The sequence below is a fragment of the Theobroma cacao genome, chromosome 3 (assembly GCF_053813885.1).
Source record: "Theobroma cacao isolate CCN51 chromosome 3, ASM5381388v1, whole genome shotgun sequence".
Taxonomy (NCBI): domain Eukaryota; kingdom Viridiplantae; phylum Streptophyta; class Magnoliopsida; order Malvales; family Malvaceae; genus Theobroma; species Theobroma cacao.
This window is the reverse complement of record NC_142641.1, coordinates 43978142-44002544: the sequence shown is the minus strand read 5'-3', so window position 1 is coordinate 44002544 and position 24403 is coordinate 43978142. Positions and strand designations below refer to the sequence as shown.

General features: G+C 34.1%; 2 protein-coding genes across 3 annotated transcripts; one reads left to right on the top strand and one right to left on the bottom strand.

Annotated features, from left to right (window-relative positions):
- Positions 1-3484: 3484 nt before the first annotated feature.
- On the bottom strand, positions 3485-11206 carry LOC18606425 (FAM63A-like protein (DUF544)). Its single transcript, XM_018118211.2, has 12 exons — positions 10780-11206; positions 10186-10304; positions 9994-10100; positions 9816-9903; positions 7179-8253; positions 6843-6897; positions 6644-6725; positions 6383-6463; positions 5495-5599; positions 5361-5410; positions 4923-5040; positions 3485-4284 (listed from the first exon to the last, which is right to left on the bottom strand). The coding sequence occupies exons 1-12, from the start codon at positions 11015-11017 to the stop codon at positions 4201-4203; spliced, it is 2202 nt and encodes a 733-aa protein (XP_017973700.2). The 5' UTR covers positions 11018-11206; the 3' UTR covers positions 3485-4200.
- Positions 11207-16500: 5294 nt separating this feature from the next.
- On the top strand, positions 16501-24001 carry LOC18606424 (agamous-like MADS-box protein AGL19). Of its 2 annotated transcripts, XM_007040020.3 has the most exons (8): positions 16501-16635; positions 17128-17326; positions 22166-22250; positions 22812-22873; positions 22989-23088; positions 23186-23227; positions 23344-23385; positions 23511-24001. In XM_007040020.3, the coding sequence occupies exons 2-8, from the start codon at positions 17145-17147 to the stop codon at positions 23643-23645; spliced, it is 648 nt and encodes a 215-aa protein (XP_007040082.1). In that variant the 5' UTR covers positions 16501-16635; positions 17128-17144; the 3' UTR covers positions 23646-24001. The 2 variants fall into 2 exon arrangements, with proteins under 2 accessions (XP_007040082.1, XP_088661183.1); XM_088805057.1 differs by lacking the exon at positions 16501-16635 and having other exon boundaries at positions 16676-17326.
- Positions 24002-24403: the final 402 nt, after the last annotated feature.

The window sequence follows — 24403 nt, the reverse complement described above, 5'->3', positions numbered from 1 at the left end:
AACTTTGTGGATGTTTCTTTGGAAAGCTATGCAATTGGATAATTCTGAGCATGTTTTTATTTTATTTTAAAGTGGACTACCATGGTCGGTACTCGGCATATCTGAAGACAAATCTTGGATGTTTCCTACTGGTGGTGGGGCCACTTTTATGACAATTTCAGGCAGTGGGTCCTACTCCATTTGAGGAAATAAAAAATAAGAAAGAAAAAGATGTAGGAGAGTTGCCATGGAGTTGATTTCAAGCAATAAAAACTATACGACATGGAAATGCTGCGGCTTCCTTGGGTTCGCCCCCCTTGTGCTTTTGGTGGAAATGTTTGCGTTGAAAGCAAGGAAGTGATTTTCATTTTCCCCTTCTTATTATTGGTTTTTATATTCTTATGCAGGTTTCACACTTCACAAGTAATGTCTCGTTTATAGAAACTATGCAGATGTGTGCATACAATTGATTTAATTAGTTATTTTATTTCCATAATTCCCAACTTTCTTGAGAAAAGCTTAAAATCAAAGTACAATCAGTAATGATCAAAGAGTTAGGAGCAACTGTTCTTAAAAATTAGACCTAAATTAAAAAAATTAAAGTAAAATTAGATATGATGAGATGTGATTATATATCTTTCGTGCAGAATCTAACTTCTGGGACCTTTCACATGTGCTTCAAAAAGTGACGAGACAAAATGGTTGTGAATAACTCTAAATATAGAAAAAAAATATACATAGATTTTTGCAAAGGAAGAGAATTAAAAGTTATAAGAAATTTCCAATTTCCCTTTTTTTTTAAAAGCATAAGTTTTTTTTAAAAGAAATAAAAAAAATTAAACTTTATTCTTTTAACAAAAAGATCTTATACTGATTAGTTAATAAATTAAATGTTCAAGTATTTTTAAAAAGTAAAAGTTAATTAAGTTTAAATCAAATATTGTAAAAGTCAAAGTTCTATTGTTATCTTTATTTTGGGGTCAACGATGGACGGCGAGAACTTAAAAACGGAATCTCTAGTCACGTAATATGATTTTTTCACAAAACATGACTTGCGATTTAGTATATGAATTGGAGAATTGATATGATAAGGACTATGACAATATTATCGTGTCAAGCAAAAAAGAAAAAACTTGAGAAGTTCTAAAGCATCTAATGCTCGAAAAATTTGATTCATGAGTGAAACTTTGATATGATAAAAAGACGACAATAAAAATATTTTGAAAATGGTCAATTATTTAATTTAATATAAAATATTATTAAAAATAATATATTTTAAAAAATATTGACAGTTATAGTAAAATTTTATAAATTAATAACTTCTATTAAGTAATATTTTTGATCAGTTATAACTTGAGACCAATGTGATATATTAATCATTTATTAAAAATTTTATAAGATAATAATTAAAAAATATATAACGCTCACTTAACATATAAATTAATAATCTCATTATATATCAAAATTATATATAAAAAGTTTATGTAAAATATAACTCAAATATGATTTTTTTTAAAATGAATGTCTCATTGGATCTCATCTCTAACTTTTTTTAAAAAATTAAGAAATTCTAGTATAGTATTCTCATATTGTAAAAGAAAATCATGCATTGTGATTTTTGCTTTGAATGCATTTATCATATTGAACTTCATCTCATTTTACATTTTTCATGACATTCTCAATAATTTGCTCACCCCGAATAATAATAATAATTAATAATTCGATAATTAGGTAAGGTTTGTATAATCATAACACACCATGCATATATTAAGTTCAATATTAAAAAAAAAGAAAATATCTTAATAAATTATTTTTTTATTAATTAATGTATAAATTAATAAACTATTCATTCATCTATTAATTAATAAATTTTCCTGATCTCAAAAGTATTAATTGATAGAAGTTTTATGAAATCTTTACAATAAAATTTAAGTCTACAAATATCTAATTGGATCAAATTGAATTACTATAAACTTTGTTACCACGAACAAGAAATTAAGGGGAAAGAAAAGAAATAAAGAGAAAAGAAAGAGAAAGAGTTGGAAGGTTAATGACGTAATTCCCAAGAAAAAAGAAAAGAAAAGAAAAGTGCAGCATCGGCGTTGGAGGTGGTGGAAGTAGAAGTGGGGTCAGCGTCACAGCTGTAGCTTTGTCCTATTCCCAAACCTAAGATTGCGACACCCTCAGCCTCAAGGGACCACCCTAATTTTTTTTTTTTGTTTTCCATTAACTCATTTATACCTACTAATAAAACAACTCCCACAAAAACAGTGGTCCCTCCTTCCAACCCTCATCACTAAAATATCCTCAAAACCTTTTGTTTAAAAAAATAAAATAGAATAAACTTAATACATAAATGAATACTATCTAATTACTAATATTACATATACGTATGCAATTTGGATTTTGGATGGATGTGGGTGTTGTCAAAATCATCAACCCCACAATCCATCCTTTCCATCTGTTTTTCCTTTTCTTTTCCTATTTGTTCTTCTTTTCTCGCATTCTTCTCTAACCTCACAAAGTTCACACCTCCTCTCCAAAGTCAATAATCATGATTTTTAGGGTAACCCACAAATTATAAACTTTGATATTATAAAAATTGGTATTATCCAACTAACCAATTAAAAAAGTAATAATACAATTTGGTCTAATGATCTAGTTTTCTGGCATTGTTTAGTGTCTTGAATCGTCTAGGAATAACTAATGCCTATTGTTCTAGAACATTAGATTATTAATTACTATGTATTCATCATATAAAAAAGTTTGACGACCACACCCGATTAGATTACTAGGAACCTTTGCATGGTTTGTTTGTGTAGGTTTTTTTTTTTTGGTAATTTGGAAATAAAGGAAAAATATCAAATCATGGGCAGATGTTGAAGGAAGAAAAGGGGCAGGTTGTAGGTGCTTAGTCGGAATCTGTATGTTACGGTCTCAGCCTATTGCTGTCGGTAATTAGCTTTGTGGGTCCTGAAAGAAATTAGATTGGTTGGTTCTTTTTATTTTTATTTATCTAAAAAATAAATAAATTGGTTGGTTGCATTGTACAATTATATGTTACAAGGTCTATCATTTGGCTTTAATTATTTATTTATAATCGCAGCAATATTAAGCGACGAATCCCCGATTTTCCAACTTCCATGGTACAAATTTCAAAGGGTTTTGGTATTGCGAACCCATGAGAAGAAAGTGTTGTGATTGAAGATGCAACAACATCCCCATCGATAAAAACTTTTGTCGTAGTTTCGGTTGCATTTGGACAAAAGAAAATTGCTTGCTTTTCAGACTGAGAGCACTGCTTTTGCTCTCAAACTATAATGTTCCAAAGTTGAATGTCACGTTTATAATTTATTTGTTAAAGTAAATCTTTGATTTATCCAACTTCCAATATGCAAGTACCACTTGATTAAAGATTTTTATGAATTGATTGATATATTGTGACATGTTTCAACTTCCAAGTGCGAGAAGGTAAAACATTTTAAGGTTTAGTGATGAGAAAGGATTAGAAGAAAAAACGAAGTGAATAAGAAATTGAACACATACATTTTTTACCGGATACCAAGTGGTTATAGAGTCTAGTTACTCCAGTGACAAGTCAATTAAAGATGAGGCCCAGACCTTGGTCGACGCTGACACTACAAGAAGCAATTGATGTTGAAGGCATCGAGAATTGACCAGAGAGAACAAACCCTACGCCATATACAGACTCTTTCAAAAATTGAATCCCCAAATGCTGCTCTTGTCAATTTGTTGTGCTCCATCACCATCACGCCTCTGTCCCAAATGTGCTGCTGCTTTGATAACAATGTTCCCAGCATGACTTTTTCCACTCTGGGCTACTCCTTCATGAACGAGGTGAGGGGAGGCGGGGTGAGGTGAGGTGAGGTATGTTCAAGTTTCCCACGGGTCACGCTGAGCTTGCTTATGATTGGGACCACAAAATTTGCAATTTCCGAGAAACACGGATGCTTAAAATAACATAAAAACTGTTGAAGAGTACGCTGCCAGCATGGAAGAAAGATTGGTTCTAGGCTTTGGATAGAGTGAAGTGCTATTGCGGTATATACTTCCTTCTTTTTCTTTTTTACAGTCAAAACCTTGGATCTAAAATGCCATGCATGGTTAATCAGGGTTTTATTAGTGTCGAAATACAATGGGACCAAGACAGACAAACCATTTACAATAAGACCACCTCCCAAATGCATTGATGGCGAAAACTCACATCACGATACACTTGTCTTTTGATTTTGCATCTTGCTTTGATGATGAAGATGAAGAGTTCCTTCCGCTGTTTCTTGGCACCTGCAAAATGCCACTTCTGCCATTTAGAATTAATGTTCTGCAACACAAGGCATACAGTGTCCATCTATAAATTGAAGTCAAGATGTCTGACAGGAGGAGTGGCAAATAATTATAATTATAGATTACTAATAATTGTTGTTTGTGCTAGAGTGCTAGTCGGATCAGTAATAACAAGCTTATTAAAGTCACACCAACTAATTATCTTTCGGGCAGCCAGTAGATCATCAACACACAGTCTAATTCATGACTGCATTTAGGTACTAATGGAAAGACCAATTTAATCTCAAACATTTGCAGACGGTTTCAGATCTTATCACAAAAATTTCTAATAGAATAGTCTCTTCTTATCATTCCACACTGCTACTGAAGTAATGATAAAAAGTACCTACTTCATAGCCCCATCTTTGCAACGCATGACTCTTCCATCTAAACAGCTCCCTTACTAAACAAAGTATATTTCACAACAATAGTTTATCACTTCGCTTAAAAACCCATGTAAGACCAGCTGTGTTTGGGAAAAGAAAGCCCTTCACACCACAAATAAGTGCACACACCCCGATGTAGGATCCAAGAATCAGTGATCAGACGCTAAGATGACAGTTATTCAGAATGTTTAGATGGAAGAGGGAGTAAAATACCTGGGGACCTGTTACTAATCTTGAAGCACCTACAATGGGTGGCTGCTGGACATTCTGACGCTGTGGCTGTTGTTCAAACTCTTGTTGCTGTAGAGCTATTGCGAGCTGTAAGTCAGAGCTGCGATAATAACACCATACGGTTAATAAAAATTGTCATACCTGAGCATCATGAAGAACCATTAAAAAAAAATAGAAAATTTTAATTCATTCAAGAAAGATTTTAAAAAATATTTTAACATGATCACTTTTCCAAAATTAATTATAAAAAATACAGCAATATTTCAGAAATATTATCTAATGAATGTCTTAAAACCACAGAATAATGGCTTCCAAGAATTAAGCAGTTATTGAGATTCAGTTAAAAACTATTGACATCAAGAGAAATTATTGTATAACAAATTATTATTAATACACATAAACAAGAGCTTGGATAATTACGTTATGTCCAATCCTGCTTGAGCTGCACTATCAATGCTGGCAATGTAGTCCTGTGGCATGTAAATCTTATGTAAGTTTCATTAAAGTCATTCATACCATCAGTCAAAAGTTTCTTGCCAAAAGGAAACACATACAGCAGTACTAGCCATCGCATTTTGTTCATCCCAAGTGCCACTGGCATGACTATCCACCTTGAATTCCTTGAAGTTACCAGTCATAAACAGTGTGTCTCCATTGACCTGAAAGCATGGGGAGTTAAATTTTGGATACCAAACTTCAGAAAAGAATCAATAACAGAAACATCATAGGTTCTCAACAGTTAGAAGGTTCAAATTTAAAATTTTAAGATTTTAGCAACATTTTGCTCTCATTTTTCAATTTTTATTTTATTTTGTTAGGATGCTGGAAGGGACAAAAACAATGAACAAACAAAATAATAGGACAAAACCACATCACCAAATGAAGAACATTTAAAAGGTACTAGTATTATGGATCACATAAGGAAAATATGTCTCAGAAGCCATTTTTTATTTTTTTGCCATTTAAGCACGGTGGTTTAGCTTAAGAACCTCTTTCAAGGCAAAGCATGGAGAAAGATCTAGTTTTCCTTCAAAGCACAATATTTCAGGAGTGATATTCTGCCCCTCATTCATAATCATACTTGCTACATCAACAAACAGGAACACACAACTATAGCTAGAGCCTCCAATACTAAAACCATTGGCAGGCATAGATTTTTGTTTCCTCGGTAAGAGATATTTTCCATCATTTCATAATGCAAGTAAAAAACGCTTGTAACATCCCAGCTAAACATCACAACATACTTCATGATAGCCCCACGATGCAGAGGCCACAGCACTACTGGCTAAAGATCTTTCTTTGTGACTACAATATTCTTTGAGACTATAAATTAAGAACAATGTAAACAATCCACCTAACTAATTTTGACTACAATAATAAATGACACCCAAAACTCAAAAAAGTGATCCTTGGTTAAGAAGATTGGTAGGTAACAATTTTACCTCATTTAGCTTCTCCCAAACCAAATCAGGCTGATTTAGATAGCCTTGGTCAGTAGCTAGTAGATAGAGTTCACCGTCATACTGCAAATAAAATGAGATTCAATAAATCACATGATAACTAAAAGTTGACTAAGCAAAGAAACCTGGTTCACATATCAGCTTATTAATTTAGTCAAGTTCTTCAACTGTTACAAGCATAATTGGCAGTTCATAGACAGCCACAGCAATAATTCACAGAAAGAAGTGGTTCCAGCTCCTAACCTTAAACATGGTGCTGAAATGATTATTACGAAAGAAAACACAAAGCTCACGTTCTTTAAGACCATCTTGTAAGCAAAAAAGCCTGCAAAATATATAAATAGTCACTATACGACAAGCTTCATCATACCATATAAATAAAGATGTAATAGACTCGAGAAGGAATTAGATCTTTAAACATCTAAACAGCTACTCAACATACCCATAAAAGGTCAATTGACTAGCGTTGTTCTTCAAGAAGTTTGCAATCAGTTCCCCTGAAGTGCATTGAGAAGATGAATGGTAAGTTATCTTTGAATAAACACATGAAAATAGTACGACAATAAAATTGCATTTGGTTAAAAAAAGCAAATAACTTTTTTATGAATTAGAAATTAAAAATTAAACTTTAATGGATAAGAAAATAAATTATTTTTACTTTATAGCAATTCTTAAGAAAGCAACAACCAACAAAAAAAGGACCTCAAATTAATTGAAAAAACATTTACACACTCTACGAGGATATAGGTTTACATTTTCTATAAGGTGCACCACTAACCTTGTTGTGGAGTAATTTCATCTTTAGACCTCACATTGCAGCCCTCTACAGCTTTTTTGTCAGCTTGTTCTGCAAGAATCACCTCACCTTCATATATAGGCTCCCGGTCTTCATATGTTGTTGTTACTGAATCTAATATGCATTCTTCTCCTTCATATATAGGTTCACTTCCATCAAGACTAGAAGTAAAAGCTTCTGGCACATCTGCATGATGTATTCTTCCACTAGATGAATCAGAATCGGCATTTTGTATAGACACGGATGATACTTCTGTCATGTCACATCCGTTCACATTATCTGGAATTTTTTGAGCATCAGTTGCAGAAGTGGATTGAGTCTCAATCTTTTCACCCCCTGGTGAAATTTCAGTGTTGTTTCCATCTATACATGCAGTATCCTTTGCCAGTGAAACAGGAACCGCACCTTCAATCTGGCTTAATTCATCAGCACTACTCCACTTAACAACCGTAGTCTCAACACTGCTCTTCTCAACCACATCATTAGAAAGGGTAGGTTCTCCAGATATAACATACGATGATTGATTCTGATTAACCCCATCAGTCTTTGAGAACACTTCCCTTGTGATGGTCTCAAAAAATGTCTTACTACCACTATCATTGCTCAAGGCATTGCAATTATCTGAAAAGGATGGTTCATGCCAATGCAAGTTTTGATCTTCAACACCTTTGTCCCCCTCTGGTGTATCTACAGAGTCTACAGAAACAAGGTTCTTTAAACATGATCTTTCATCTAAAGTGCCAGGATCACCAACTGAGGTTGGCAATTCAGCCTCTGATAATTTCAAGGCTCTCAATAACTCTGCTTCCTCCTCAAGATCTCCTTTTCTTAATCTTTGCTGATCAGATGCAGAACAAGGAGAATCATCAAAAGATCTGGTTTTTGACAGGCTAGGAGACGGAACTCCTAGAGTGGCAGTTGTTGCAGCAGCAAAATCCACACAATCTTCAGAATTATTTTTACGTGAAACCTCCATATTTCGTGTTTCCAATGCAACAAGCTCTCCCATAATTGCATTATATGATTTTGACCCAATGGCACTAGCAGTTTCATAGTCCTGGTAAACGTTCACCGTGAGAATAAACCATCAAATCCTGGCCCAATTCATATGTTTAAGGGATATGTGATTAAACTAATATCATGATGTACAGGATCAAACCTTGTACACCTGAAACATAAAACCATGCAGGAATGGAAGTCTAAGAAAAATAACAGAACCCTCGTAATATAAACACTAACTAGAAATAAAATGTATAGTACAAATCAAATTTAATGTAATAATCTTGGAAAGTAAGCAATATGATCTGATTATAAATGAACATCAAAAAGATTAAAAACCTAGCAGGCATCATCAGATATTGCAGAGATTGACCAACAATCTCCAACAATAAACAAAAAAACAAAAAAAAAATAACCACATTGAGTTCAATTCAAAGTATAAACATAAAATTTGTTTCCTATGAACTTAACATGACTTTCCTGATTTATTGCCTTAAATATTCTACCCAAAAAGTAAGCTGATGTTCCCCATGCAATCATGTTCCAAATAAATTCGTCTCAAAATCTGATATTACTCAAATTCCAAAAATCCTCCCAACCACACTTTCAACCAAACAGCACTGGTTGTTGAAGCCATAATCATTGGGCAATAAACCATAGACATCCTATACAGGGACTAGTTCTATCTCAAACATTAGAGATTTGATACATGACAAAATCTAAAGTCCAATGCAACTTAAATTGTAAAATGAATGTCCAGCCAAACAAGCTACAGAATACAACTTGAATTAATCTGCGGTCATGAACCCTGCATACACCCTTGTTAACCATGAAGCACAAATCAGTCCATTAATGTCACAAGAGCCCAACTACCTTGGTGTGTCATCTCAAGGAGGTAAGCTGCCAAGACAATTGAAAACAAAGTTTTCTTGTCTAAGGGTTAGTTGTGTTTGTCTTGAATGCTGCATCTATGGTTTACTTTGTCAGCCCTTAATCATCTAAAAAGTTGGAAGTTACACACCATGCAACCAGAAAAATAGTCAAGATCATGCAAGAAACTATACACTTCAGCACATTGCTTCAACTATTGTAGCCCCAGTTTTTGAACAGTAGATAGAAATGAATATGCTTTACTGCAAACTAGCAAATGCTCCTTGCCCCAAGCTACATTTTTCTATTCGATCAAATTTAGAGCTGCTAAGTTTCATCAAAAATGCACTTCTAGGGCTGTTACTACAAAGCCTAAAAGATTTTTTTCTTTTTTTTTAATTTTCAGTTCATACTGTGATAAGATCAAAATGCGCAAAAGGCACATAATCTCTTGGTGAGAAAGAAATGATCTTAGTTCATTGCCAGTACTTCAAGGCAAGCAAGCATACTGAGAAACTTATTTAACTGAAATAAGGAAAAAGAGCAGTAGGCACGTAACAGGCTTTTGTGGGTTACTTAAGGAGCTAGACAGGACTAATGAGATGACATGATGTGTACCTCACTGTGCCACAGAAGATGCATATGACAATCATGCAATTGACTAAGGCAATAACAGCATGTAAAATACACAATTTGGATCAGTTCATAAATACTTGCATGTGAGCTATATGTGGCTGAAAAACAACATACCTGAGGATCAACAATCCAACCATGATAAAGGGGAATATCAAGCAGGTCAAATATGGCACACTCAGGAGTGAACTCAAAATCATCTATTCTGCAAGTCAAACACATAATTCAACAAGGATTGCAGAAAGAGGCGATTTGTAGGAGAAAATTAAAGAGAGAAAGAAAGGAAAAAGCCAACCTCCTGAATTTTATATTTACATCAATCCCGGTTGCAAGGCAAGGGAGTAAATCAATTGCATCCGCAATATTCTGCTGTTGATTCTCAACATATCCTGCATCTTTATTCTACATGCCAAAAGGATTCATCAGTATCATCCTACTATACCAGCAACAAGCAAACGACCCAAGCATATAAAAGGAAAGAAATTACATTGACATTACTGTTGGAATCAATGAGGCGCTCGGCCACCAGTGAAAGCAATTTCTCCTGCGAAACTTCGGATATTTCAGGACTCAGGTTCAAATTGTTCCTTAAAAGGAGAATATTACCTGTCACAGCCCCCAAAAAATGTTCAGTGTCAAAACTTAATTATCTGCAACCCTGGTCTCCATATAAACAATGATAAATTGACGAATTAGAAATATGATCATGTTTCTAATTCAATTTATTGACAGAAAATTTCATTTCCAATTTTTTTTCTTCTTTCGTACTCAGCCGAAGGTCTTTCACTAGCAACAGAAAGAACAATAAAGAAATAAAAAAAAAAACCCTAAGCATAATCAAACATTTGAATTGTCCAACGAAATCGATTCTACGTCGCTCCAGAAAACAATCAATCGAAAATTGAATCGAAATCCTCCAACTTCCTTTAACTAACATTAGTAACCTAAGACCTAAACCAGACATTAAATTCAATAAGCTAAAGAATTTTCAATCCGAAATTTTCTGATAAACCACACAAAGATAAATAATAATAAAAAGAAATGGAATTTAAAACCCTAGAAATGGAAAGAGAGGAGTTACAGATGGCGAGGAGAGGGCAAGGTCCATTGTCGTTTTGGAGAATGATAGGCGTGGTACGACCTAAGAACTGGATTGTCTTAGTCTTGTGCATGCACTCTTTAATATCTTCTTGCTTTTCTTGTTCTTGATTCTGTTCATCTTTCACCGCTTCTTCCTTCGATTCAGATACAGAAGAAGGAGAAGGCGAAGAAGAAGAAGCTGCAGGAGCATCAGGATGAGGAGCTGCAGCAGCGGACATTTTCAATCTGCTTTTGCTTCCGAGACGAACTCGATCACGGAAAATATTGTTTACTAAAAATGAAAAGAAGGAAAGGAAACTTTGTTTCTTTTTTGGCACTAAAACGACTAGCTTTGCTAGAGAGTTTTAAACTTACGAAGAGAGATCACAAGAGGCCGTGGAGGAAATGGAAAGTGAACGATTATTAAGGGCCGCCTTTATTTCGACGGCAACACCAATGTTTTTTCCTTTTTCCCCTTTTGTTTATTTTTACATAACGAAACCATAATTTCATTTTATCTTGTAATAAAAATCCATAACTAAAATTTCACAGGCATTATGCATTATTATAATTTTAAAATTAAATTGTTCAAAAATAAAAGACAATATTTATATCATACTTATTTATTATTGAATGTCAGCATTTCCAAAAACTATTAATTACAATGTATATGTAACGGCAAGGAAGAAATCGTCACGTGCTAAAAAAATTGTTTGACTTTGCACTGTAGAGAGGTGATAAATTAGCCTGATTTAACGGATTTGATTTCATTTCTCTTCTTTCTTTCTGTGTTTATATCAAGCTGAAACAGCAGTTACAGCTATTAGCTTAGCTAGATAGCAGATAGTCCAAAAGTTTTTCCGCTAGAGGACACCATCAAAGGATTAGTCTTGCATTCTTAGCAACCAAGAAAAGGAAATAACAGGTAAAGTTGTAGCAGTTAGGAGTATAATTGGGGCCATGATCAGATTAAGTCTTGACGTATGGGGGCTTGACTTTTATTCATTTACAATAATAATTCAGTTTTAAAGAAATGAAAAAAAAAGAAAAGAATGCTTCTAATTCTATCATCAATAGGTTTTATATGTATAGTGAATTTTAGCATGATGATTGATTCCTCTAGTAAACGAGTTTTAGTTTAATCTAATTTTGAATTGACTCTGTGTGTGGTATAATTTGGCTAATTTATTTGATTGAAGTAGGTACTATTGATTTCACTTGGTACTTGTACTGAGTTGGGGTGTGTGTATGGAAAGGTCATTTTTCACGAGTGAATCTGTCCGGGCAGGTGACGGAAAGATTGTCTGCAAGGACTGCAGCCAGCCTATTAGTACGTTTGTGTGGCAGGACTACCGAGTCTAGCAGAGAATGAGCTGGCAATTTACATTGTCGACGACTTTAAGTCTACCAATTCCTGGGAAGCGAATAAATATCAGTTGCCATTCCCGGCTTTCATTCGGTCGTGTTGTGTTGATTTATTTTATTTTATCAGTTGGTTCTCGTTTCAAAGACCCATTATGAGCCTGACCCCAAACAAGTAAGAAGACAAATTGCAATCAACTCTAGCTTGGGTTTTGGTCTTTGATTCAGGCTCCCACAGCTTTTAGAACCCATTTGCCGATTACTACCTGATCCAGGTTCAGCCTAGCCCAGAACTTAGAAGCAAAAACCAACCTAATGCATTATGGGTCAATCTCAACCATCATGGGCTAGCTAAACAGCGGGTGGTGAGGAAATGTGTGGGTGGACCACGAGTTGGTAAAAATTAAATCTGTAGGGCCGAGAGCAGCTGCTGGATGGTCATTTTCACTTTTATTACGTGATCCCCATTTTGTACAATGAAAATCATTCCACGATGGTGGTGGATAGGGGTGACCATTTACCACGTGGTGGGGGGGGGTGGGGGGAGTGTCCCAGAAAACAGTATGATTATTGTACGTGAGAGGTCAGGGACTTAGGTTAAAAAGTAGGGTTGCGCAAATTGTCCAGGCTCATGGACTTCTCAAAAGTAAAGAGGGGCAGAGGCAGGCATAGTCCTTGTTTTTAGGACTTGGCGTATCAGCAAATGCTGACATATCTCTAAGTCTCCAATAAAGAGGCTCTGCTACCACCAACATCCTCTCCACTCTCCTCGTTATCCCAAAAGAAGAAAAATGTTCCATAAAACGAGAAATTGACGATGAGAAATCATTTTATGCACCAAAAAGCAAAACAATTTCCTTAATTTGTTTTCTATAGTATAAGTAAGAAAAAGAGAGAAACACAGTGGGATTGACTATGATGGAAGCTACTTCTCTTATGTCCCCTTTATCTATTGTATTTGCATGGTTAATGTGTATATATATAATTAATGATTATAACATTAACTATATACATGTTATAAGTAAGATTGCCATGTATATTAAATTATTTTTAAATTAAGTTGTTATGTAGTATCTTTAAATGGTTACATTAATTATTAATGAACTTTTTTGAAACAAGTAAGCAAACAAGACGTGGACTAATAGATTTCAAGCATTAAAGTCAAAAACACAATTTTAATTGGTTTGTTAATGTTCCCCCTCTTTTTAATTACCCAATAAATCATCAGTTGTTAGGTTTGATTACACTAGCAATTATTTGATTTGATATTAAGCTTGAAATATCTATACTATATATAAAAGGAGGATCCGGTGGTACTGTTTCAATTCCCTTTAATTATATGCTCAATTGAATGACAATTGTCGTTCAATTTGATGCTTTGTTTTTTTTTTTTTTTTTGGCATCCAAACGGTGACATTTGAGAATGTCAGTTGATGTCTTCTACCTCTTTGTTTGATCAAAACGACGCCGTTTTGCTCATTTGGTGTGGCTAGATTGTTTTTTCCTGTCATTAGCTAAGGACGGTGAAGCATTTTAGGGTTTTTTTTTTCCTTCTATTTAGGTCCAAGGAAAAGGCAACAACAATAGCAAGATAGTCATTTTAAGGTTTTTTGTTTTTGTTCCATTTGTATCCAACGAAAGGAGAAGAAGAACAGGAAGATAGGGATAGTCAGAAGTTATTGACAGAAAAAATAGGGAAGACAAAAAATGTTGAAGAGGAAGGGATGAAGAGTGGCAGTGGTTGAAAGTTTTAAAGGAAGCAAATAAGAGAGGAATACGATTGTTTTTGGTTGGGTAATGGGGAAAGGCAAGACAATCAATTGTTTTGGTTGATTGGGATGAGAGTGGGCGAAGAAGGAACGAACAATTCTTCGATTTCTCGAGGGAAAATTGCTATGAGGCGGGGGTCAATTGCGATGGTCGGGACAACATAGTGAAAAGAGGAAAAAGAAAAAAAACAGCAAAGTGCTCAAAAAAAGGAAATGGAAGAGAAAGTAAAGAGGCGACAGATCGAACAGATTTTTAAACTGGATGATCAGGAGTTACAGAACCAAGAAGTGGAAGGTCTTTCGGAATCATTCGATGGTAATCATGACGAGACGTAACCACTCCAACCATATCATCTTTTTTTTTTGCATCATATGATTCACTGTTTGCCATTGCAATTGCAATTTATTGTCATTTTATCACAGTCTCCTTAATTTTGGTTGGACTGAGGGAGTGGTTTAGGAAATATTAAATTTATTAATATTGCAGACTGAACTTTTTTTGAAGCTGATTTTATTATTTTTTTCTATTTTATTTTTGAACATTTAGTCTTTTAGTGAAAAACAAATGCTACGTTTAATTATTGAACGGTATTTAGTTTGAATTAAAGCATTTTTAAGATTTTGTTGAGTTTGATTGCTACAGTTTGTTATTGATGTCAAACTTTGTTTTTTCATGCTATAGTGGTGTTCCTTGAAATAACAAGTTTACTTGCAATACCGATTTTACTTCCTTACATTCATATCTGAGTGGTAATCATTTTCTCTATTCTACCATTATAAAGATTTTCGTCAGTTTTATGCAAATAGTTTCAGATTGAGTTTTGTCAAATAGATATGGCAGAGGTTGATAATACACGGCACAATTTTGCCTTTTGGGAAGGGAGTGCCATCTTGAACTTGCCATTGTTTTATTTTCAAGGTTTTTACATATTCCATTTATTTTTGGTTCGCATCGCTTGATATAAGTTGTGATTATATGTGTTCATAAATTATGGTTCTAGCAGTATTGGTTCATCATATTCTTATATTGTTGATAGATAAAATCATAAATTTTTAGGAACATTAAATATTTAACTTATTTTGTAGATTTTGATTCATGTGCCATTGTGAGAGGTTGGGTTTGGCTGTTAGAATTTTGTTAGCTTTTGAAACTATGTCGTTTTGATAATTGGAAACAAGAAAAGGATAAAGTATTTGAAGATTTATATCATCTTGCTTGGTCATGTTAATTGTTAGTTTGCTTGATTTTTTGGTTTAACTTTTATGGTAATGCTGGGATTGCTATTGACCGATTATTTGAGTTTGTGTCACTATTTTTCAGTTCTTTGAATTTTTTTGTCTTTTTGTATTATAAATATTATGCTAATTTCTTTTTGTTTGTAAAAGACACGTTTAGCTTCTGGAATACTCTTTGTTTTTCTTGGTTTATCTACATTATGATATTTGATTTTTATCTATTTGTTAGTATATTTTGTATATACATATTACAACAATGTATATGAAAAAAAATGAACAAATAATATCACAATTACAAAATTTTGTATGTTACTATTTTGCCACTACTATCAATATCTTTACAGCATTTTTGTATGCATATTTCAAGAACTACATAAACACCTCTTACTCTACAAATATGTAATACACATTTTCTATTACTTCTATTCTTCGAACACTCTAATTCTCTACAAATATACAAATTTCTTTTCTCTTCTATATGCAATCAACTATTATGTATGAAAACTAATTTACTTCATAAATATCTTTCAATTATTAAAATTTTTTTTATTTAATTAACAACTCACGGCATCGCGCGAGCTGCCTTCCTAATATTAATTAAAGAAGCATTGTTATTTTTTGTGTGGCCATAAGAGAATAGTATATTGCCTATATATCTAAAATTTAGACCCTAATCTTTGTCCTTAACTCTATGAGGTTAAGAGCTAAACCACGAGGCACCATAAATCTGGAGCCATCAAAGGTGCCCACGTCACACCTTAAAGTTAAGGGCTCATATCCCTAGTGTGGTCCCGTAAGACCCACTGTCACAAATTAAAATAAAAAAATGATTAATAACATATAATTGTTTTGAAAAAAAAATCTAGAATCCAATAGTGCGCCACCACTTGACAGAACCCACAAGTTTTTTTTTTTTTTCAAAAGAAAACCTAGAATATGCGAAAAAATGAAAATGGAGAGTAGAGAAAGAAAACAAAGGGGAAGAAAGGAAAATAGGAAAGAAGAACAGATTGGCCAAAAAAGAAGAGGAAAAGGGGGCCCCAAAACCCACCCACCAAACAAGGAAGAGGCACGTGAACCCAGCCTGATTATGATCACTAAAGTGGTGACGTGGAAAACTCCCATAGGCTCTTCCACTATGCCATCGTACGGACGGACGAAGACATGTTTCCAAACGTTGTACGGACCACATTAGAAATCTTTTAATCGTGTCCGGTGAGTGTCCAATTTTTGCATGCAACCGACAGAAATGTTCCATGTCTTTCACCTCAGACGCTGGCTTTGCTTCATTCGGTGGATACCGGGCGTGGAGGTTGTCGGTAAAACCGGACAGGTGTCGTATACTCACACTGTGGGCATACATTTTCGGTGCATCTACGTCTCTCTTCGTTGTGGAATCATATGTTTTGGCATTTATTCTCTGTATTTCTTTTTTTGGGAGGTGGCTCTTTTTTTTGTTCCTGAATTTACCAAAAGAAGAAAGAGATTAGGTTCTTCACTTGCTTAGACTTTGTCTATTTTTATAAATTTTTTGTTTTCTCATTTGCTACTATTGAAGTACTTTCAGTCTAGGGTTTTTGCTTGAGGGAGTGATAGGGAACAAATTGGTCAAGTCATTTTTCCTCTGCAAAATCTAGGGTTTCTATAAGATTTTCCATTTTCAAGAGAAATTTCAAAAAAATTTCCCAATAAAATCTTGTTTTTTCTCTTCACATCAACTTGAGCTTTCACATAACAGGAAAGATCTTTTTCAGGATCCTTGTTGGCAGCAATAAATGTTTTTCCTAATTTGAGTAGATTATTTCAGTTGTTCCCTTTCTATTTTTGGAAACCTTTTCCTCATCTGGGTCTTTGTTGTTTGGTCTGTTGACGATAAAATCAAGTTTGAGTTCAGACAAATATATATATATTTCCTAGGATTCAAGCAGTACTTACTCTTTTCTGGGTTTCTCCTCTAGAATTCATTTTTCTTTTTGTTGTAGGACTACTACTGTGAGAAATGGTGAGAGGGAAAACTCAGATGAAGAGAATAGAAAATGCAACAAGCAGGCAAGTTACCTTTTCAAAGCGAAGAAATGGACTGCTTAAAAAGGCATTTGAGCTATCAGTTCTCTGCGATGCTGAAGTTGCACTCATCATCTTCTCTCCCAGAGGGAAGCTATATGAGTTTTCTAGTTCTAGGTGCGTTTTCTCATCTTCATTTTTCATCTTCATATACATGGAGGCTAGTAATTATACGAGTAAATAAATATGCCAAGCAATTTCTTTTACCAGTACCTCTTTTTTTCTGTGTTAATTGCTTTTGCAAGTCTGCAATTAATTCTGGGAGGATATGAATTAATTTTGGTGATTAGACGTGGATTATACTTAGTTATAGAGAGGCCCCGTTCTCCAACCATTTAGCTAGGCAGGTACTTGGGAGTACAAGATGATCTCAGGCTTTATCTGTCAGAAGGGACTGATCTCTGATCTCTTTCTCTCTTCTATATTTTTCTTTACAATCGAATCTAACATAGTGATTTTGTTCTGTTGGGTTTTCCTTGTTAGTTGATGTTCCAAGTGGTCTTGCAGATTTCTGCCTCTCTTTAACCAGCACGTCCTGAGAGAGAGATACCATAATCATGGTCTTAGGGTTCATTTATTGGGTAAAATATACCTTGATGGTCACTAAAGTCTAGGTGTTTAGCTATATTCAAAGCAGTTTACCCTAGCTAGCAAGCTTTAAAACACTTATTCAAGTTAATGACAATTAATAAGCATGAAGCAACGATATATATGCTTATTTTATGAAAATATTTTTGGTTTGATTCTGTTGGTTTATTATCAACATTTCCTATGGGTGATAAAAATTGTTTTGAGTTTTATTTTGAACCAAAAGTAAAGAAAAAAAAAATAAGTGGGAATCTGTTGACTGTTTAAGGGGGGCCTCTGAGCAAGAGTTGAGTTTGTACTTGGCAACTGGCATTTCTTGTATATATGGTTTTTTTTTTTCCCTTTTTTACATACATATGAATTATGAGAAATAAATTGCTTTTTTCAAGGTACCCCCACTATCTTGTTTTTAGTGTTAGTGTTAATCGTGTTTGTTTTAGGACCTCATGTTTAATTCAAACAAAGATTATAGATAATTACTCAGCCAAAACTCACTCATCTATAATTGAGGTTACACAACTACATGAATCCCTAGCTTGAGAACATCTGATAATCTCAAGGCGCATATGTCTTTTAGGACTGATCTTGCGCATGGCTTCCTAGAGATATAGATATTCTAACAATCACAATAGGATTATCATCTTTGTTGAAGCCTTAATGAGGATGATTCATAGATGGTTCCTGCATTCACCATTTTACATGAAATCATTGCTCTCACAACTTGAAACTTGTCCTTTATAGGCCATTCTTCATTGTTACTTAGTCTCAACTTCGAGTATTAGATGTAGGTCGATGTAAAAGAGGTATAAATTATGTGCTTTCTAAGTTGTTTTCATGTATTGGGAACGAGTTATGCCTTTATTCCATACCCATTTTTTAAGTGTTCAAGGTATACCTGATACAAATTCATTGAGAAAAAATGAAGAGTTTGATTAACATGGCAGCTTCAAAGTGAAACAATGGTCATTAATAGTAGGCTGCAGTTGCAAAAGAATTCAAGATGCTAAGACAATTGTTCATCTGGTAATTAAAGATTTTATATCCTCTCACTCATCCTAGAGAAATTTTACTCAAGTTTTGAACTATTGAATTGAGATTGATGTTTAACTAAATTAAATGAGTTATATACTCTTCCATATCCGAGTTAGTGTGAGACTAGCTAAGATTTAGTTGGCCTACAAGCTTTAGATAGCAGAGAAACTAGTTTCATGCTTCATTTTTCATGTTATTTTTGTGCCTAATATAAATTTATGAAAACGAAAATATATAAGAACTAAGTAGTTTCAATGCATAACACTTGTGATAGGATGCTCTCCATCCACAATCATGGCGACTTTAGCAATTTATAATTCCCATTTTATTTTGTAATTTAATGTATTATTACTCTATATATTGGTAATAGAGTTAAAAAATTTTTATAAATGAATTTATATTTTTACTATGTACTTATTTGATTGAATATGTTATTTTTATAATTGAGTGTTAATCTCATAAAAATTAACGGATACCTCATATGGATATCTATTTGTGATCGTGCAGTTTTTATATTCTATTGAGAGAGACTAGGATGATAATTTCTACTAAGTTATTCTATTGAGAGAGACTAGGATGATAATTCACTTGTCCTTACAATTAATTTTGTCCTTCATATGTTAGAAATGCTTTTCAGTTTCAAATTAACATGAATAGGAACCAGGTTCCATCATCCATTTCTATTCATCTATGTGGAGTACTTCATGAAATTCTTTTAGCATTTGGAAGCAAGATCTTTGGTTCCATTTAGAAAGCTTCAAAATTTCCACATCCTTTGCTAACATTCACTGATTTTTTTTTCTTTTTTTCTTTTTTAAAAAATTCTAGTATTGTTGTATAGGCATACATTCCAGTTTTGAAAATTTTAAGGGCCAGTTAGAGAAATGTCCAATTTCTTCACCTTTTAACATATTTCAAGTCATTTTATTAAACAGTGAGAAAGAGTGCCTTTATGGTTTGCAGTTATTAACATTGCAAAACAGGAAACATATATCTATATTCAGTAACTGATACAAGCTGCATGATTACTCAAACAAATGGCAGGTCTGTTTTGTGATCAAACATCATGATCACATATTGTACAGCATTTAAATTTATATCAGACTGATCTGATTAGTTTAGAAGAAAATTTTCTTTGATATTCTGAATGCTCCAAGTAAATATTTCTGAGTATTCTCTACTTATTTTTATTTTATTCTATTTTGATTATTCAAACTTAAGATTCTACTTTTCCTCATATGGAGAGGGCTAGTTGGAATTAGTTTTGTCTTTGCTTATGGTTTGAAGTTCACCCAATATTAAGTTCAGTTAAGCCTCCACACTCTAGATTTGTGAAAACTACTTTTGGTTCAATAGTTGATGAACACTTTGTCTTCTTGCCTTTCAATACTTTTGGAGTCAAATCCTGAACAATACTGGTCTGAAGAAACAGAAATATACACACATAGAGCAATCATCTGGTTGGAACTAATCTTTTGTTTCTTCTAAGTTCCTAAGTTCAGAGTGGTTCCACAAAACTGTTTTGTCATTCTCATGCTTGGATACTATAGTAACTGTTATAGCTGAAAACTTGGTTAAGACCAGTATTATTACCTCTATTGATGCCTCTGCTAGACCCTAATTCCCATTATCATGTTGTTAAACCTTATTATATCTATATATACTTCATCGTGATCATTTTCTTTTTGTATAAACAGAGAGACAAGATTCCAAAATTGAAGGAAAAGGCTAATTTGCTGATCCTTTCCATGAATGAGGTCTTGTACCCCTCATGGTAAAGAAATAAATTTGGCCAACATTTGCTTAGTTTTCCCCAACTTATGATCTTTGACTCCGCCTCAGGTAGTTTGAATGCAAAAAGCATGCAGGACTTACCTTTTGTGTTCTCTTTATGGCCTTTGGTTGATATAGATTCAAGCCGAAGCATAAATTAGCTCTTTTTAAAGCTTATTCACTACAGTAGATCATCTACCTTGGTCCAGGAGGGAGACAGTCAACTGTGTTAGCACCAAGTCCGAGGTAGATAGTCAGACATCCTTTTCTTTGTTTTTTCTAAACCAAAATATTATAGTAAAATATCGAGAAACGATACAAAAGCTAAAAAGTAAAATCTGATCATGCTATAAAAGATTGCAGGAAGAAAACATCTACAGAAACTAGAACATCACTGGTACAAAAGATCTAACTGCACCAACAAACCAACTAAACATGTATTCAGAATGCAGCCACCCCGAAGTCTTCCGTATCTCTTGTAATTTCAGGAAGTTGTGCTGATGAGCGAAAAGAAAAAATAATGGACCAGGAAGATGCGGTCCAAAAGGAATATTTGAAAAAAAAAAAAAGAGGATCTTAGCTGGAAAGGACAGTTTCGAAGAGAATGCAGTGTGCGTTACTCTAAGCGTGCACGATGCAATCTATATTTCTTTTCTAAATCCAAAGTATTCAGCCCTTTTTTTCATTGTTGTTTTCGATATGGTAGGATAGTAGCAAGATGCTTAATTTCTAGGTAATATATTGACACTAACCTCAATACTGTTTCTTGCTTTGAAAGCTTCTTCTGTTCAGCGACGTGATTCTAGGAAGAAAAATGTGGTTGTTCCACAATTCAACTAGCGTGTGATGGATGTACATCTTTGAAAATTGAGGATTCTTGAGCTTCTGAGAGATTCATGCCACGAATTCTGCCTCACATTTTATTGTAACTTCCAATCTTGAAAAAGGGAGAAGTGCTTTAATCAGCTACGTACTGAACATTCGATCTAATTTTTTGAGCTTGAAACCGAACCAAAGCATTGTTAGAAGTGACAGATCCATGGAATTTGTAATCTAGTTCAGCGAGACTTGTCCATGAAGAATATATAGAGTTAATGAAGTTGAAACAGCGAAGTTTAACAACTCGGGTATGATTTAGTGATTGTAATCTCTCTTTAAAACGGTTAAAATCCAAGGTTCCTATATTCAACTCATCTCCATAGACCTTTTTTCATGTGTAAAAACAAATTGAACGGTCAAGATTTCCATAAGGGAAAGCTAGGTTCGCTAGTCTCATGTCTGATCTTTGGAACTTCATTAATGGGTTAGCAAAAGCTAGGGTGAGATGGATATACAACGACCTGGTTGCTTCGCTGTGAGTGTGGGTGTAGTTGTGAACTGTTATGTGTCAGTGACTGTTTTGCATTCATGTGTTGGCGGCTTTGGAATAGCTTTTCTTGAAATAGCAAAAACTTATGCTTTTTTCAAAAGAAAATGTTATCGTTTCAGGGTGCTTTATCAGTACTAATGGAAATTGGATGTACACTCATTCTTGTTCATTTCTTGTGTTTTGAGATGCCTCAGTATGAACAAGACCATAGAACGGTATCAGAAGAGAGAGAAGGATTATGGAATATGCAGCAAAGCAGCATTAGAGGAAAATATGCCGGTAGTTCCAGCCACCCTTTCTTTTACTGCTTCAGCATTTTCTGGTGTTTTGAGAAATGTTCAGTTGATGTTATGTTGTTTAACTTGTTTATTCTATGTCTTCCAAAGTGAAAATCCTCCTTTCTCTTTGTGTCCAAGTGAAAATAGGATTTTCTTTGCAGGGCTGGAGTAGAACATTTGCAATCACATGTGTGGCTTATCTACATCTAGAACCACTTCCTTCCTGTCACCTAGAATGAACATATATAAAAAGTTTCCTTTTTGCTTCTTTTTTATTCTTATTACCTAGAGGCCATTAATCATCATTGAGATGATCGTATCTGCAATAACTTAGAATTACTTACATCTCTCTTCACTTCTTCTTTACATTTTGATTTCCTTTCTCTTGTCTTTGGAATTTAAGGAAGTGATGAAATATGAAAATGTATATAAGATGTTATACTAACCCTTGTCTTTCATAGCTTCTGTTAGCTAAGACCTATTGAAACAATTTTATTCTCATGATGCACCTATTCATCAATGCTTGTCATTCCATATCTAATGATTGAACTTGAGCATGCAGAATGTAAAGGAAGACGCTCACAGCATGGCAAAGAAGATCGAACTTCTCGAAGACTCTAAACGGTTAAATCCTTAGCTTGAAACTTGTATACAGTTGTGCCTATTGCTGAATTTCCACTTCATATTCGGAGTCTCTTTTCTTCATCTGCATTAAACTTGAATATTTTCAATGTAACAGAAAACTCTTGGGAAATGGATTGGAACCATGTTCTTTCAACGATCTACAACTGTTAGAAAGCCAGTTGGAACGAAGCTTGAGCCGAATCAGGGCGAGAAAGGTACATCTAAATTCGCATGCATGTTCAAAGATACTTCATGTCTGTGTACAAAGAATCTGCTACCGAAAAATTTAAGACTTGATTTTGCTGCGTTCAGAATCAGTTGTTTTGGGAGCAGATTGAGAAGCTAAAGGGCGAGGTGATTATATATCTTTGCATTTCCCAAATGCATGCCTAACATTCCATGGAACTTCCTTTGCAAGAATAATTTTCTGACTGCGGTTACTTATCTCCATTGCCTTGTTAAACATTCAGGAGAGACGCCTTGGGGAAGAAAACGCAAAGCTGCGAGAACAGGTATATTTGTTCAGCTTGTTCTCTAATCTGACGAATGAGTGTTGGTATTAACTAGTTTCCATATTAAGCAAGGATTATTGTTATCATGAAATGATGATTCAGTTCACCATGTTGTTTTACGTCAGTGTGGGATGCAGCCGCGACAATCACCAACAAGCCAAACGGATGAACTCCACCACGTACAGAGCATGGAGGTGGAGACGGAATTGTTTATAGGACCACCGGAGAGAAGAAGTGCCAAAAACCCTAGTGTTAATTAGTTGATGCTTTAATTAATAATAAAGTGATATGAAGCTTCGAAACTTTCGGAAGGTTCAAATCAGGTACCTTTTTCTCCCTTTTCCATCTTGAGTTATGGTGACAAAATAAATTGTTAATATTTATAGTTGTTGTAACAAAAAAAGAAAGAAAAGGGGACCAAATCAAGAAAATTGTGTGATTTATCCTAAAATATCATGTGTGGAAGAGTTGTATGTAACTTACTCAGAGATTATTTTTATTTGTACTATTTTACTCAAAAATTGAAAATTCTCAACAAACAGAAAAAAGTTGGGACTTTTTCAATTTTTTGAGATTAATATTTGTTTCATTTATGTCATATTCTTTCTTTTATTTTTGTTGATTTATATAATCATGACCTGTTTTTAAGTGGTACAAGAATTCATTGATAATAAATAAACCTAGAAACAAGTGAATGGTAAACCAAAACCTTTTTATAAACCCCATCTACTACCTTATAAAACGACCATATATATATATATATATATATTATATAGTTTATTATTCACGTTAGAGTATTATATATATATATATATATATGACTCACCAGATTCACTTTTCAGTGTTGTCAGTATTCACTAGACAAGGACTGTTCAGAGCAGTATAAGGACCACGAAATTTTAGCCTAAACCAAAATTAGTGGACCATGACTGCAAAACCGATCCAATAATCATGGCCAGCCCATTACTCTCAACCAATCTAAGGCCCTTTCGACAACTATCCATTCCCAGTTTCAGCG